The 17,200-nt window shown below is 53.5% G+C and overlaps 1 protein-coding gene across 1 annotated transcript in view; it reads left to right on the top strand.

Annotated features, from left to right (window-relative positions):
* The first annotated feature begins 10,495 nt into the window (after nt 1-10,495).
* LOC122676072 (proto-oncogene tyrosine-protein kinase receptor Ret-like) overlaps nt 10,496-17,200 on the top strand; it is a 34,319-nt gene continuing 27,614 nt past the window's right edge. Inside the window, 1 exon segment of the mRNA XM_043875388.1 lies at nt 10,496-10,646. Within this exon segment, the coding sequence (XP_043731323.1) occupies nt 10,511-10,646 (136 nt within the window). The 5' untranslated portion in view covers nt 10,496-10,510.

The raw sequence follows: 17,200 nt of genomic DNA, 5'->3' as shown, positions 1-17,200 counted from the left end.
GGGGCTGGGCTTCAGGGCACATGGGTATGACTGTGTCTCCTTACCTGGACTCCAGGACATTCTGGGAGAAGAAAGTGCCCACTGGGCTCCCCAGGAAAGAGGCAGAGCTGGAGAAGTGCCCCCCAACAGCGGTATTGCTTCCTTCTATCCTGAAGAAGTGGCTAGTCTCCACTCTGGAGACCCACCCCCTTCCTGTGGATGTGGGGGAGGACACTTCCTCCTGTGGGGGTTGTGTTCAGGCTCCAGTCCCTCATCTTCTCCTCTTCATTTCTTTCTCTTCTTCCTCCTGGTTTCTGCAATTGTTTTTCTGAGAGAGTGACTTAATAGTAACAATAACAGTACTGGTGAGCAGCCCACATACACGCTCCGAGGGACCACCTGCCACCCAGGCAGCTTCTCCAGGACTAGGGGTGCACCCGGGGAGAATGCAGAAGGTGACTTTGACCTCAGAGCTATCTCCATGTAGGAGAAATGGGCAGTAAAGGAAGCGCCAAGCTGTCATTTATCTCAAATGTGTGTGTGTGATATCAAATGGAAGTGCATGGCAGAAGGCAGGCTGTGGGGCCGGGTGGAAGCAGGGATGGTGGGCTGCCAGGCAGGAAAGGGGCCCTTCTGGGCTTGGGCCACAGGGTGTGAAGGCGGTGGAGGACATCCCCCTCCCTCCCTCCCTCCTGCCTTCTCACTTGCTTCCCCTGGGTCTTCAAGGGCAGAGTGCTATGCTTTATGGGTGGGCATGCTTCAGCTCCTGGAAGACTGGGGGGTTGGTGTGACTCAGAGAGATCACCCAGGGCCATGACCTGGGTAGTCTCAGAGGGGCTTGAAGGGGTATGAAGACTCAGGCCTCCAGAGCCCACATGGCTTTCCCTCCCTACCCCAGAGCAGCGGACTGGCAGCGCAGGTCCCCCTCCCTGACCCCCGTGTTCCCATGCTCAAGGGAGGCTGTGGCTCCCAAGACAGAGCTCCGCCATACCTGAGAGGACCTGAGGGTATTGTCCTCTTTGGGCTGAAGCCCTGGGAGCCCCTGTGGACGGGGCCCACTTCCTGCCTGGCTTCACCTCCCAATCCTCCCACCATCCGCCTTCCCAAGCTCTGGACCAGACGAGACCTGGGCTTCCATCAAGCTCTGGCCTCACAGCTGGGTAATTGTGGGAGCCCCTGGCACCTGTCCCTGAGGCTGGAGCCTGAAAGCCAGTGGCCCTATCAGCTGTCCACTGCAAGACCCTGGGCAAGGTAGGGTGGGGCGAGAGAGAGCAGGGAGGTAGAACTGATACCCCCTAGAAAGCGTGGTTGTGGGTGTGATGACGCCAGCAGGAGCTTGGGGAAGGCAGATCAGGCACCACCTGGGCCCTCAAGGAGAGCAGGTGGCCAGCCCTGAGCAAACACCTCTGTTTGCTTTTGCCTGGTGAGCGGCTCCACAGAGTATAGCAGCCAAGGCACCACTGTAGAAAGGTCACCTGTGCACCTGGACAGGTGTGTGCCCACCTGTTGGTCCGGCCGATGCAGGCTCTCCATGACATCAAGGATACCTAGTGGGACTGGGGGCCTCTGTGGCAGGCAGGGATCAGTTCTGGGACCCACTCAGGGAAGACACCCCTGCCCCTGCAGACCCACGTCCTGGGGGCCCCAGCCCACTGCCCCCAGATTCAGGTACTGGGACTTTACTTTATCCCCATCTTAAGCCTTCACTCTTCTGACCTGGGAGCTACTGTCTGGGTTCCACAGGGCCCTGGGCTCCAGAGAAGTATCTAAGGGGCAGGGTGGCCGGGAGAGGGAGGCAGAGCTCCAAGCTGTGCCCTGATTACCAGCTCTGACTGCCCTGTGATTGAAGAAACAATTTGGCTTCTGAAACAGTCAGAACCTCTCTGGTGAGATAATGGACATCAGAACTGGTTCTAGTCCCCCATTCCTGCCTATGGGATTGCCAGAAAACTCCAGTGGTTCTTAGTCTTAGCAAAAGGGGGAAAGAAACCATGTAAGTTCCTAAGCTTTAATTAACAAAAAAAAAAAAAAAAAAAAAGGAAAAGAAAAACTATAAGTTCCTAAGCTTTAACTAACAGCCTGGAAAATGCTTGGGAAGATATATGTTCTGTGTGCCAGAACCTGAGAGTGAGACAGGTGTGGGGGTGGGGGGCGATCTGGGGTGCACAGCGTGGTGGTGGGAGTCCGAGTGGAGGGAAAGAGTTTATGGAGTTTCTTTCTCAAGTTTTTCTACCCCTGAAACAGTCAAAGACACAGATACGGTGAAACAGGGAAAGACCCAGAAGCTGGGGGGCTGGTTCAGAGTGTGCTTTCTCCTTCCCTCCTCCCCTATCCTGCCTTTCCAGCATTGCCCATGGTGCATCTGATGCTCTTTTTTTTTCTTTCTGGGAAGGAGAAAGGATGGAATCAGCACTCCATTCCGCCACCTCTTGGCCATGACATGGGTGCAAGGTGACCGTGTACTCTGTGCTGTGAGCACATGCTTTGCCACTGGGTTGAGCCTCCTCATCAGATTGGCACCTGCAGGGGATCTTTACAGGAGATCACACATGTGACTCCACAGAGCCTTGAGAAGTTTCCGCTGGGACCCTCTTGAATCTTCTTCTGCAGCCACCTATCCCCTGTACCTATGTGAGCAGGAAAGACTATGAACTTGGGGGTGACAGAAACCCCCAGTCTCAACGTCTCAACACTGTTCATTTGTCTCCTGCTCCCCGCCCCCTGCCCTTGGCAGCCACTCCACACCTGACTGTGTGCACAAGAGGGGCCCAGAGCTCTGAGGAGTCGGGTTTCTAGGGCCCTGGGCTCTTTGCCCATTTCCACAGGCTGGAATCCCATCACAGGGTCCTTTTCTCTGCAAGAGAAGCCAGTGTGCAGAGGAGAGCATGGTGGTTTGGTGGGATGCACACTGGGGCACCTGTGCAGGCTCCTGGGGTCCGCTCTGGACTTGTGCCCCTGCCTCTTCCAGGGTGGTCTCTCCTGCGGAGATGGGGGGAAGAACAGGGTGGTAAACAATTAAAATTCACTTCTTTTGAGGTATGAAATTCACATAACAAAATTAGAGTGAACAGTTGAGTGGGATTTAGTACATTCACAGCATTGCATATTCATCACCCCTGTGTAGTTCCAGAACATTATTGTTAACCCCCCAAAGAAAACCCCATACCCATTAGGCAGTGCGCCTAGTCCCCCCACACTAGCCCCTGGTAACTGCCACTCTGCACCTGTCTCTATGGGCTTGTCTATTTTGGATATTTAAAATAAATTGACCTTTCATTTGTATCAGGCTCCTTTTACTTGGTTGGAGGTATATCCGTGTTGTAGCATGTATTGGTATTTCATTCCTTTTTAAGGGTGAGTAATATTACATTGCATGTATTGGGTTGGCCAGGAAGTTTGTTTGGGTTTATGAACTTTAGGGCCAATGCAACATGTATCACATTTATTTATTCATTCATCTCTTGGTGGACATTTGGGTTGTTTACATCTTTTGACTTTTGTGAATAATGCTGCTGTGGATATTTTTGTGTGAGTATCTGTTTGAATCCCTGTTTTCAGTTCTCTTAGGTGTTTATTTTGGAGTAGAATTGCTGGGTCATGTGATAATTTCAACTTTTCTGAGGAACTGCCAAGCTCTTTTCTGAGGAACTGCCAAGCTATTTTCTGATAACAACTGAAACATTTTACAATTTTACCAGCTGTGTGTGAGAGTTCTAGTTTTACCACATCCTCACCAACACATGTTAGTTTCTGTTTATATTTTTAAATTGTATCAATTTTCTTGGATACAAGCAGTGTCCTCACCTATGGTTTTGATTTGCTTTTTCTTAATTATCAGTGATGCTGAGAGTCTTTTTACTTCCTTCTCGGCCATTTGTATCTTTTTTGGGGAAGCAACTATTTTGCCCCTGTTTCAATTGGGTGGACCTTCTTTTGTTGTTGAGTTTACTTTGCTTTATCAAATTTCCACCAGGTGTTCCCACCTGCTCAGGGTGGGAAGATCTTGACTAGGGGGTTATCAGGAAGCCTTTGTGGGCCCAAGGAGGTCTCATTCAGGAGTCAGGGAGGAGGCGGCTCCTTGCCAGGCTGTCCTGTGGATGCTTCTGGGACTTTGTATGCTTCCCTTTTTCTTCCTCTTCCCACACAGTATCTGGAAGATTTTTGCTCTTTATTCGGACTCCTGGTTATTTATTGCGGGTTGGCAAGTGCTTGGTTTGGAAATGAAGGGTAAGGCTGGAAAGGAGGAAGCAGGTTGGAGACATGGTCTTCCTGACCTTCCAGAGTCAGTCAGCATCCTCTCTCCCTGCCTTCTGGGACCTTCTTGGTTTTCCAGAAGGTCCTGGCTGGGGGAGCTCTGAGCTCTGTGGTAGAACTGAGTGTAAGGGAGAACTAGTGTGTAAAGACACCACACCAGTATGAGGCAGAAACACACATCCTCCCAGCAGCCTGGGTCACCCTTGTACCAGAACTCGTCTGCTGGTGGTCAGCCCCTGCGTGATCCCTTCACAGCCCGAGGCTGGGGCCGCAGCCTGTGACCCAGCAGACACTGACCAGGACCCCAGTGCATTCCCTCTCGCCTGTCCCTCTGCCCTCCTCTTTCCTGGGACCATCCTGCATCACTGCATCTGATTTGCCTCAGTGGCAGACCTGGGTCCAGTGTCCTCTCCTTGACTTTGTGATGAAGGTCAAAAGAGCACAGGGACCATACCCAGGTTAGACTGAACTCCTCCAAAGGGAAGAATTACCCTTGGCAATTTCCACGCCCCCACCCCCCGGCAAGACTCTCAAGGGAGGTGCCAAGAGACCCCGAGACTCCAAGGCTTCCTCCTTGGGAAGCTGCCCCTAGGACTCTGGACACTGGGCTGAATGAATTCAGTTAGTCTCACTCTAAGGGTCAGAATGTTAGTCTGCTTTTATTTTTTCGTTTGTTTTGTTCGTTGAATAAATGCTGCTGACGACAAGTTGTCTTTAATAAACCACAAGTTCTTTGCAAAAAAAAAAAAAAAAGAGAGGGAGAAAAGAGGAGAAGTGGCTCTGGCTCCCACCAGTAGGTGCTTGGTCCCAGCAGCCCTTCCAGGGAGGGTCCCTGTCCCTGTTCACAGCTGGGAACAGACGCAGAGAGGCTGAGCACTGAGTGGGCCATGCAGGAAGACAGAGAAGGAGCGTGGCCTGGGCCTGGCTCTGCACTTGTCTCTCTGCTTTCACGAGTCACACTGAAATCTCTCCTTTGTATCTAGACTCACTTCTGAAGGTGAAATGTGTGTGTGTACGTGCATGCATGTGCACGTGTGCACGCACACATGCTCAGTTGTATCCTACTCTTTGCAACCACATGGACTCTAGCCCTCCAGGCTCCTCTGTCCATGGGATTCTCCAGGCAAGAATACTGGCGTGGGTTGCCATTTCCTCCTCCAGGGGATCTTCCCAACCCAGGTATCGAATAGTAGGATCTAACAGCAGCAAAGAAAAGGACCCCTCAAGGCTCAGTCCTGTGTCCAGGGGGCATGGGCACATCAGGCCCCCAGCATCCCCAGGTACCTGCACACTCAGCAGCCTTGACCATGTCTGTCCCTGTTGGACAGCGCTGGCCGAGCAAACTCCCCCCTGTTCATGCCTTCCTGGGCCTTTGCTCTGTTTCACTGAGATATGAAAGAGCAAATTTCCACGAGGAGACTTTTAAGGGCACCTGCATTTTTGAGGAGACTGAAGAAGACTATGGAGGATTATTTAGGTTGCATTTTCCACCTGGTCAGCAAGCAGGTGGATGGGTGGCCTGGAGTCCCAGGTCATGGTGCCCTGGCTTTTCCACATGTGTGTGCACAGCCGTCACCGAGCAGAGGAGCCTGGTGGCCATGTATACCTAAGAGTAGAACCCTTAAGTCATGGCTCACTCACTCTGTACAGCCTTGGGCAAGGTAGCCTCTCTCTGCCTTGGTTTCCTTGCTCTAAGACAGGAACCAGAAGTTGTCCTTACCTCTGGCAGTTGTCGTGTCCATTAGTAGGGTGATGCACGTGAAGCATTTGGAATAGAGCCTCTCGGGAAGAATGCATTGGCTTGCCAAAAAGTTCGTTTGGGTTTTTCTGTAATATCATGCATTAAAAACTCAAACGACCTTTTTGGCCAACCCAATAAAGAAGTCTCACTCTTGCTGAGTTAAATCCAACTCTTTGCAACGCCATAGACTGTAGCCCATCAGACTCCTCTGTCCATGGGATTCTCCAGGCAAGAATACTGGAGTAGGTTGCCATTTCCTCCTCCAGGGGATCTTCCCGAGCCAAGGATCGAACCTGTGTCTCCTGCATCGCAGGCAGATTCTTTACCTGATGAACCTTCGGGGAAGCCCTTGCTGGTTAATGGTAAACCTGGGCTGGGCGAGACCGGTGCTGGGGGGAGGGGCAGAAAGGGGCAGGACCATGGCTGTTCAAGGAGGTCCAATGAGGTGACACATTTGTTGAGATCTGAGTCATAGTGCCCTGCTGGGTGAGAGGGGGACAGTTGCTGGGCAGCAGCAGCAGAGTCAAAGCCTGGGATGTCCTGGCCAGTCGCCAGGGCTGACCTGACCAGGCCGGGGCTGATACACCTGCCGTTGGCTGGGGTTACAAAGCACAGGAACCCCAGAGCCAAGGGAGCCTGGTGACCTGCAGAACAGTCATCATCAGGCCACTTGGGTGGCCAGTCTTTTTCCAGTCAGGCTTTGCCCTGGGTAAAGAAATTAATTGTAACCTAATTCGCAGTTTCCTTTGCATAGAAGCTGGAAGGAACTGCTAGTGAGGCTGGTGAGTAACTCAGTGGCAGCTGGGAAATCACATTTGGGCATGAGTGTCCATCATCTGAGCGAAGCTGTTGCAGCTGGTCCGGGTGGGTGGGGATGTGGGTGGTGGCCACGGGTGCCTGCTAGGTGCAGCCTGGCCCTCAGGCCTCTGGGAACAGAAGGTTGGGGCCTGGGCACAAGGGAGGAATTTGGGCTGCTGGCTCCATGCAGCTGGGCTGCAGATCTCGTCTGCACACCTCACTACCCCAAACTTCAGCCACACCCTGACCCCTTCCTGCCCATCAGCAGAGGACTACGTAGATGGCATGGCAGAGGAGGGGGTTGTCAGGAGACCTAGGCCTGGTTGCAGTTCCATTCTGAGAGCAAGAAGTGAATTCTCTTCCTCAGAATTGGGAAACAGACGGGGAGACTGAGGTCTACAGTAAGAGCTCGGGTAAGGTGGGCAAGTCAGAGCTTTTCACGTGTGGAGGAATGTACCTGTACGTACAGGTCTGTGGTGCCTCTGAGGCAAGGCCTGGTCCTCGGGTTTCTCCTCCTCTCTCCAGGCCACCAGCCACCCTGTCCAGGCAGGGCCCACGCAGACAGGTGTGTGGGGAGACACAGTACCCCTGCATGTGATCGCCTGCCCTGCCCACCGTGGACCACACGATGAGGCTCAGTCTGAAGGGATGATGGAGGGAAAGCCTGCAGAGCTGGGCTATGTGTGAAGTCCCTGACCAGACAGGCAGGCAGGTGCCTGGGCTCTGCACTAGACAGAATCCTCAGGAGCGTGGAGAGCCCCAGGCATCCAGGGTGTGCCAGGGTGGCTGCTCACTCCTCCTTGTGTGCCAGGCCTTTGTGCCAGCTGGCCTTTGTTGTGTGCCCAGTCCGGGCCAGGAAGGCCACTCAGCCTTGTGGCCACAGTGGCACACAGGCTGTCCACTGAGGGCTGCTGGCAGCATTTGGGAAGAGGGAATTTAAGACTGGAATTGAGGCTGCTCTCATGGTGATTAGTGTCCTCACTGGGCACCAAGTAAAGTAGCTAGCCCTGGCTTGTATTCACCACCCATGTATGCACTTAGCTGTTCAGCTTTGGGTACACCTGCACAGGCCAGAGTTTTCTTGATGATTTTGTAGAGAGGCTTCAGTTCCCAGCATGAGGACTGGGGCAAGCTGTCATATTCCCTGCAAGGAGGCACTGGCTTGTGACATCTAAGCTGAGCCCAGGACCCGTGAACAGAGGTGGCTGGCTCTCAAAGGGCCACCCAGGCCTTCCCTTCTCGCCTGCTCTGTGCCAGGCATCAGGCAAGGTTCTGGGAATGCAGCAGTGAACAGGACAGGCCCGGGCTGGCTTTGTGGGTCTTTCCAGTCCAGCTTTCTTCCCACATCTTATGTGGGTCAAACCTGGCAAAGCTGCTTCATTTGGAAGCCTCTGGATGCCTAGCAGAGTGATGATGGTGGCGATGGTTGGAGGGTGGAGTGATGGTGGGTGGTGATGGTGTAGGCATGGTCAGCAGTAGTGGTGAAGCTGGTGGGTGAAGGTGTGAGGTGATGGTTGTGGGGAGGGTGGTGATGGTGTCAGTAGTGGTTAGGGTGTGGGGATGATAATATAGTGGGGGGCTGGAGTTCAGGTGAAGTTAGTGATGGTGGTGGTGATGCTGTGTAGGTGAGGGGGGTGAAGGTGATGGTGCTTGTCGGGAGAGTGGTGATCATGGTAGTGGTAATGGTGTAGCTGGGGGTGGTGATTGTGGTTGGGTAATGGTGGTGATGGTGGTGATGGTTTTATGGCCACACACAGGAGGTACTGAGCATACCATCAGCCCCATTTATGGCCAAAGTGGGGCTGGCCTGCAGGGCCCTCTCTGCGCTCATAGGCACTGGTTCTCCTGACCTGTGCTTTTTTCCTAAAAAGCCAAAATTACATTACAATCCCTTGCAAAACCAGCCTCCATCTGGGACAAAAAATGGAGATCGTGGGGTGTGTGGAGCATCCTACAGGGTGACCCTGCCTGAGAGTGCACATGTGTGTGTGTGCATGTGTATGTCATTCTGCCTAATGTCTCCCAGTTGGCAGTGTTCCTCAGTTACCAGGCCATCATTTCCTGAGCCGTGGTCAGTGATTTTGTTCTTAGGTGTCCTCAGGGTTTCTTTGCTCAATGCCAACTCTGGCCTCACCCAGGCAGGTCGTGCACTAGAGAGTGCTGTGTGCCCCACGTGAGCCTCATGGGGTGGGGAGGGGCATCCGTGAGGCTCCATTGCACTCATCCTGCCACTGGCCACCCACCTGTGGCTCCCTGTGCCTGTCAGACCAAGCCAGGGGGTCTTGACCAAGGTGATATCACCCATCTCTCTGATACCCTGCCCCCTCTCCTATCCCAAAGTCTCACTGTTTTCCAAATGTGCCCAGCTGTTAACCTCCCGCCCACCTTCCCCCCGCCACTCTGTGCTTAAAACCATTTATGTATTAGTTTGTTCCTTCCTGGATTCCTTTGTTGTTTCACTCACTAGTTTGTTGTTTCAGACAGATTGTGACATGATCTGACTGACCCTGGCTGCTCTGGGGCAAGTGGCCTATGGGGTCAAGAGTGGTCTCAAGGAGGGACTTCCCTGGTGGTCCAGTGACTAAGACTCTGTGCTCCCAAAGCAGGGGGCCTGGCTTCAGTCCTGGTCCAGGAACTTAAATCTTGCATGCCACAACTAAGATCCAGTACAGCCAAAAAAAAAAAAAAGAGTGGGCTCAGGGAGGCTAGGTGGTCCTCTAAGCTGAACTGAGATGAGGGAGAGGATGGAGCGAGTTGGTACGGATGTCTCTGGTACTTGGGTGGAGGTCAGGGCTGGTGAACGTGGCATTCCTTGGCCCAGAGGCAGCCATTCGAGCTGTGGGACTGGCTGCCATTTGCTTAAGGATGCTCTGGAGAGAACACCTAGAAGATAAGCTGAGACGGAGGAAACCCACATGGGGGTGAGCAGGCTGGCTCATCAGAATGAAATAGGAAAGCACCAAACACAGGAGGTCCTGAAGCAACCAGAGAGAAGAGAGAACCAAGAAGGGAATCATCAGAATTGAGTACAGACCTCTCAGAAGCAGGACAGCAGAATCACGCTTTTGAAGGACAGAATAACTGTCCTGTAGAAGTCTCAGGGCTTCCCAAGTGGGCTTCCCAGTTGGCACAGTTGATAAAGGGTCTGCTTGCCAATGCAGGAGATGCAGATTCAATCCCTGGGTCGGGAAAATCCCCTGGAGGAGAAAATGGCAACTCCCTCCAGATATTCTTGCCTGGAAAATTCCATGGACAGAGGAGCCTGGCAGGCTACAGTCCATGGGGTCACAAAAGAGTTGGACATGACTGAACACTCACACACACAGAATTCTCTGCCCAGCAGAAGTGCCTTTCAAGAATAAGGTAAAAGTGTTTTAAAAAGAGGGGCAAGGGAAACAAAGACCCAGATTCATGTTTCTGTGAGTGTATGAGGTGGAAGGGGCGTGTGGGAGGGGCAGCACTGTTGCTAAACGTCCAGTTAAGTTGGCCACAGGTTCATGAGTGTTTGTTGCGGAACACTATTTTGACATAAATGTTCTGCAAAATATACTGCTTGTACATGTCAAATATTCAACTAGAATAAAGAGAAAATGTGAACAGGATATGAGAGGAGGGGCATGGGGTGGACGAGGAGAGGATAATGGTGCCAAAAGTTGCTGTCTGGGCGGTGGGGCTAGGGGGACCCTCCACAGGGACAGCTGGCCCTCAGGGAGAGGGGCAGTCCCTGGGGAGGAGTCCATGAGGTCTGCTTCCTGTTCCTGCAGAAGTGATGGCATTAGGAAACCACCGTCTGTTAAGGAGATTGTGCTGGGCCATAATAAAGCTGTCATCTGCAGGATCTGGTGCTCGTCACAGGCAGGAGCAGGGCTGCCCGGTGAGTGGATTCTGCGGGAAGGTACTGCCTTGCACACACATGTGGGCACTATTGTCACCCCACTCAGTTCTTAGATCAGACCATCTTGCCATGTGTTTTTTTCTTGAGAGCCCCAAATTCTGGCTTTTACATTGCAGTCCTAGGACATTGGTTGTCTGGGGCCTTGTGTGGGATGACCACGGTGACTGCCACTCACTCTAGTCAAGGGTGCCCAGTTAGGAAGCACCTGCCTGGATCTGGGTTGGTATGGTCAGACTGGCAGCACATCCTCAGTCGAGGGTAGCAAGGAGGTCAAAGGAACCTCAGGGGAGTTGTGCATGGCCTCTCATGGCCAGGGCTGACCAGGGGGCACTGGTGAGGTGAGCCTGCAGTTAGGACTGGGTAGGCTCGGTATGTCTCACTAAATGAGCAAGAAGATGGGGGAGGTGGGGGTGGGTCTGCAACAGTGTGAGAGAATGTGCATGTGACATGCTAAGTGTAAGAGAGATGTGTGTATCAGTCTGGGTCCAATCCAGAGACACCCACACAGCGACTGGACCAGAGGAGGTTAACATAAGAGTTGATCGGCAGTGATGAGTGTAAGAGAGCTGTGGGCCACCCTGAGGCAGAGGGCAGGAGCTTGGGGAAGGGGCTCCCTCCCCAGAGTGGGGTCACAGCTCACTGCATATTGAGAAGTTGGCTGGGTTGCAGGGGCCAGGACTGGTCTGCAGCCTCGGGGGCCAGCGGGAGGTGACCCTCCAGTACACGGGGGAGCTGAGGCTGGTGCACAAAGGCTGGTGATGGGTGCATCTGGGGGCTATGGGAGGTGATCGCGGGGCAAGGGCGTGGGCTACATTGGCGCCAAGGGGCTGCGTGCATTTGGCATGGACTGAGGCAGAGCATGCAGGATGTCCCCACAATGTGCTGCAGAAGTGAGGGATGACAACCAGAAACCCTCGTCCACCTGTGTGGTTCTCCACCGCACAGGAGAGCACTCACAGCTTCTGTGTGGGTCTGAGAATGTGTACGAGTATGACCAGTGTTCATGTGTGAGTGTTCACACAGGGCTGAGCTTGTGGACAGTTGAATGAGTGAAAGTGAAGTAGAGACTTGGGCCTGCTTCTCTCTGCATACAAATGTGAGTAAATGACACATCCAGCCAGGTGTGGAGCATTGAAGACTGCCTTTCCAGGATACAAAAATGCTGGTGACTGCGTGTGCCGAATGAGACCATCCATGCCTGGTGGCTCTGCTTGTAAAGATGCTGGAGGAGGCCCTCCTTGGAACAGGACAGCCCGCTGTCCCCACTGAGTGTTAGTTGCACATCTTCTCCTGCAGGGGTGGGGCAGGGTGGGAGCATATGGGGCCTTGGGCCCACATGCCTGTCTCTGTTTCCATCTGCTGCATACCTGTGCATACACATTCATGCATATACACACACATGCCATGAAGGGGGCCTGGGGTCTCTGCAAATGCGAGCAGCAGCCAGGACCTTTGGCAGGTATGTCATGAGCAGTGTGGGACCCATCCCCACTCCTGTGAGAGCAAAGCCCAGCTCCTCACCCTCTGGTGTGATGCCAGGGCAACTTGAGGGGCCAGAACCCCACGTGGTGCTGGCAATATCTGTCGAGGCAGAAACGTGGGACTAGGTGTTGGGGGAGGACCCTGTCACCCAGCAGCATTCGGGGTGGAAGGTGTGGGTGGGGCAGGTTTTACAAGTCCTGCTGTGTCGACCTGCCCCAAGTTCCAGGGGAGACTCTCATCAGAGGTTGGTCAAAAAGCCCTTCCTGGCAAAACGGTGCCAGCAGGGAGGGGTGGTCAGCTGGCAAGGCCTGGGGCTTCCTGGTGGGGCCAGCATCTGCCTTGCTCCTGAGTCCCATCGCCGCTTTGTTAGTCATCGTCCAAACCCCAAGATGCCCACCCTCCAGCTGTTTGACCATGGGAAGTCTTCTCACCTCCCAGCCTCCGTGTTCTTACCTATTTAATGGGGCAGTGAAGAGGTTTGCCCAGTGATTATAAATCGGAAGTGTGAACTTCATACCGCGTGTACCTGTGCAAAGGTGAGGCCTATACCAGCTCCTCCTCTCCCCAGCCTGCCCTTCTCTTGTTCACAGTCAGAGAAAGTGAGGCCCAGAGGAGGCTAGAACTTTACAGAGGCTGCACAGCCCCAGGAAACTGGACACCTCTGATGGCCCTTTCCGGGCTCTTCTCCTTCACCCTCTGGGGTTGGCCCCATCATCTGTAGGGCCCACCATAGAATGCAGATTGTTCTAGAATTATGAATTATTTTAGGACAATGACAGGAGAGCATTAAACCAAGTATGGGGAACTGTGGTCTCCCCAGGCTACACCCCCCTGAGGCCAGCCCTGCACCCACACCCTCGTTCCCTACCTTGGACCATGTGTTTTTCCATCTAAACGTGTCTGTGACAAGGAGGAGCATTAAGGCGGCCATGCCCTGAGTAGGGACCACCTGGGAAGCATTTTAAGTGCATTTAAGACTGTTTCTGCTCACAATCATCGCCCAACCCACAAATCACTTTTGGCAGCAACAGACCAGGCCCCACATGGATCCTGTAGGACCTGGCTCGGAGATGAGAGCAGGCAGTGCTCTCATCCTGCACGTGAAGTCTGTGTGGTGGTGACTGGACCAGCTCGGAGGTGGGGGCTCCCTGGAGCTCAAGGCACCTCCCAGCCCCTGGACCATTGAATGTACATGTGCTCAAGGGGGCCCCAGGGGAGGAGCCCTATTCTGGATCTGCTCCTCACTACCTGGTAGGTGGAGTGAGCATCTCGCCCCCGCTTAGAAGACCGATCTGCAAGCCCTACCCCCCATGGGTGGCTCCCAGGGCTGCCAGTTCTTGCACAGCTGACCGAGGCCACAGGGATTATATCCTGAGAGAATAAGAAGGCAAAAGTCGCGATATTCTGCTGATGTGGGTGCAGGCGTCCCACACCATCCTTGACAGTACTCCGGAGACCAGAATGCAGACCTCACTTCTCCACGGAGAGCTCTGGCACACCAAGGAGAGCTGGTGGCCAGGCAGGCTGGCAGACACAGGCTGCCCTTGGCTGTGTGCCATCTGGGGGACCCACCCACACCCACCCTGGGCTTTCCCCCTCCCCACCAACTGAGTCTCCTGCAGCTCTGGGGTTGGGGCCCTGAAGGCAGCATCTCAGATCGCTAGTGGTTGGCGCTCACCTTTCTGCCAGGATGAGAAGGAGGCTGGCAGCACAGAGCCCCCTTCCCATCCAGCATGGTGTCACAAGCCTGGACTGCCACCAGGTCACCACCCTGTCAAGCCACTGGGAAATCTCTCATTCTCTTTGTGGCCAGAAAGTCAACCTTCCCGAAAGATGGTGCACCCTCCGGGGCTGCTTTCTACTGCAGGCCAGTGTCCCTGACTCGCGGTCACTGCCCAGGACTTGGGGTGGGGGTGGAGGGTGGGCACAGTAACCGTGGGTTCTGGACCATGTGACATGGGGTTGAGCAGGCCGGTGAGGGCTATGCTGCTGGAAAGACAGCCCTCCAAATCCCAATCCCCTGGCTGGCTGCACATGTGCCCTCGAGCATACAAACAACTTTCTTTCTGTCCTGCCCAGGTGTCTGTTTGCAAAGCAGTGATCCCATCAGCAGCTCCATCTGGGGCTGCGAAGAAAATGCAGGGTCACCATGTGCCACGGGGCCTGGCCTCGTGCTGTGTGAGTCCACCTGGCCGTGCTCACCCCACTCTGCACCTTTGAGAGGCGGGGTGGGTGAATGCGGTGGGCCAGGTCCTCTGGAGAAGGTGGCAGTGGAGGGAAAAGCAAGCCACTCCTCTTGCTGTCCGCAGGGCTGTGAGCATCAGCTTCTGCGCTCCTTCCCCAGCCCCCCACAGCCCACCCCAGAGCTCCCCCTAGACTCTTTGACTTGCAACCTTCATGGAGTGTTGGAGGGAAAGGAAGCTGGGCTGCTGCTTATGAATCAGGCACTTGTTTTGGGGCAGCAGGGCTGTGTCTGGTGTTGACCCCCACTTTGAATCTGCCTTCCCAGACCCGGCCTTACTGGGGCAGGACAGGGGGCCACCGTGGGCTCGGAGCCCTTCTGATTTCTGTGAGGAGTGCAGACCCAGGTTTATTACTCTGCCAGGCAGTGCAGTGGGGCTTCAGTGCACTACAGGTGGGGAGCAGCTGCCCCTTCCCTCTCGTTGGCTGAGGAAACACCACAGGAACCCTCCTGCCTTTGTCACAAGAGCAGTATGAGCAGTGCTGTAGGGTCCTCTTTGGGACCCCGAACTGTGTACTTCTCAGGAAGCGTGAGCCAGTGGAGTGCATCCTAGCTGTGCAGGAGGATCTGTCAGCTGTGGCCTGTCACTCTGCCCAGCTTGCAAAAGGCCTGCTCCGAGCTAGTGCCATTGGCTGCCTTTTCACAGAAGCATCAAGGCCAGTCTTGAGGCCATTTGGGGCTGACACAGTTCTCTGAGCTGCCAGCCATCCCTGCTAGGGTTGGCTACTAAATCCCGAAGAAATGAACACTCTGAGTGTATCTGAGAGGCAGTCCATGTCCTCGTGGCCAGTTGGGAGGCTGTGGGACAGGAGGGTGGCATCCAGCCATGTGTGGGTGGCTCCTGTCATGGTCTCTACCAGTGAGACCCCCGGCAAGGGAAGTCAGGTCTCAGTGCTCCCTCCCCAGAGTTCCCCAGAGTGACTTCTTCCTAGGGCTCCTGGAGCTGCCACCCCCTTGGATGGCAGGCAGCATGATGCTCTGGGTGGATCCCTTCCCCCAAGAGGTGGCAGGGCAGGAAGGCCACACGCAGAGCCTGACTTGGGCACAGGGCCAGCTCCTTGGAGTTCAGCTGCCCTTCCCAGTACCTCACCTGCAGAGACCCAGTGATTCTGGGTCCCACTCCAGGGACAGCACTCCTAGGGAGCAGTTTTCCGAAGGTCTAATAAGTCAGCTCCGTACCTGCAGCCCCCTCCTTCCATCTCTGTCTTTAGTGCCGGGTGTGCAGTAGCCTTTGACTACTGGCCAGAGCATCTCTCCCCTCCATCCTCTCTGCCTTACTTACCTTTGTCCTTAGCCCCATTTGTCTTTTCCCTCCTTCCCTCTCTCTCCCTCTGTTTCTCTTCCTGTTCCCTCCCTCTCCTGCTGGCTCCGTGGTCCAGCCTGTTTGGCAGGGCAGCACCCACACTGGGTGGGTGGGACCCAATCAATGCACACTTCAAGTTGGCATTCCCAGCCGGGTTGCCTTTGAAGTCATCCTTGGGAAGCCTGGCACAGTGCTGGCAACCTTCCAGTTTTCTTCTGTTTCACCACTTTGGGATCCAAAAGGTCTTCACCAGTTCTCCTCACCTGACTCTAGTTGGCTCTTGATTGTTTCCCACACACAAGTGTGTCTTCAAGGACCCAGGCAGCCCCAGGGTATCTTCCACTGGTGTGGAGTGGACCAACCACTCATCTTGGTGGCTGCAAGAGAAGCAGAATGTAGGTGGAAACAAATTGATTGAAAAGAGAAATCGCTCACACACAAGTACAATGTTTCTCATGTTTGCTTTGTGTGTTAGTATTTTTTATGCTTTGTAGAGAATATTGGCAGGTTTTCAGTTTTTTTTTAAAGCATCACCTGCCCATTTATCCATCTTTTTAAAATTTCTTACTATTTAAAAATAACTGTTTATGATGCAAAATGTTGAACATACACCAAGTCAAGAGAGTAGTAGGATGAGTGCCCCATTGGTTCACCCAGCGTGGCCATGGTCAGCATCCCTCTTCCTCATGGCATTTACAGCTCTACCCACAGCCTCTCAGTGATAAATTTAGGCCACAATTACATACGTTGAAATGCACAAATCTTGGCTGTATGTTGTTGACAAATGGATGTCCCTGTGTGACCCACACCCCATCAAGATATGAAACATGTATGTTTCCCAGAATATGCCCCCTGCTTTTCCAGTCTATTACCTCCCCTACCCCCAGCTGGTACCCAGTTTGATTTCTGTCACCTAAAATCAGTCTGGAATGGTGCCATGTGATTCTTTTGTGCTGCTTCTTCCACTTAGCAGGATGTCTATGAGATGTGTCCAGGCTGTCGTGTGTATCAATAGTTTGTGCCCCATCCTAACTGCATAGGGTTCCATGGTGTGATGGACTGAGGTTTGTTATCTGATAACCTGCTGGAACACATCTGGGTTCTTCCCAGTTCTTGGCTCTGTGAATAACCCCAGCATTTGTGAACAAGTCACTTGACGGACATATGTTTTCATTTTTCTCAGATAAATGGAGTGGAATTTTTCGGTACTATGGTAGGAGCATGTTTGACTTTAGATGAAGATTTTGTTACTTACAGGGGCTTCCCAGGTGGAACTAGTGGTAAAGAACCCACCTGCCAATGCAGGAGGTGTAAGTGATGCAGGTTCAATCCTTGAGTCGGTAAGATCTCTTAGAGGAGGGCATGGCAACCCACTCCAGTATTCTTGTCTGGAGGATTCCAAGGACAGAGGAGACTGGAGGGCTATAGTGCATAGGGTTACAAAGAGTTGGACACGACTGAAGTGACTTAGCATGCACGAATGTTGTTACTTATAAAGTGCTCTAG

Source organism: Cervus elaphus, chromosome 19 (assembly GCF_910594005.1).
Source record: "Cervus elaphus chromosome 19, mCerEla1.1, whole genome shotgun sequence".
NCBI classification, from domain to species: Eukaryota; Metazoa; Chordata; class Mammalia; order Artiodactyla; family Cervidae; genus Cervus; species Cervus elaphus.
This window is presented reverse-complemented; position numbering and strand designations above follow the sequence as displayed.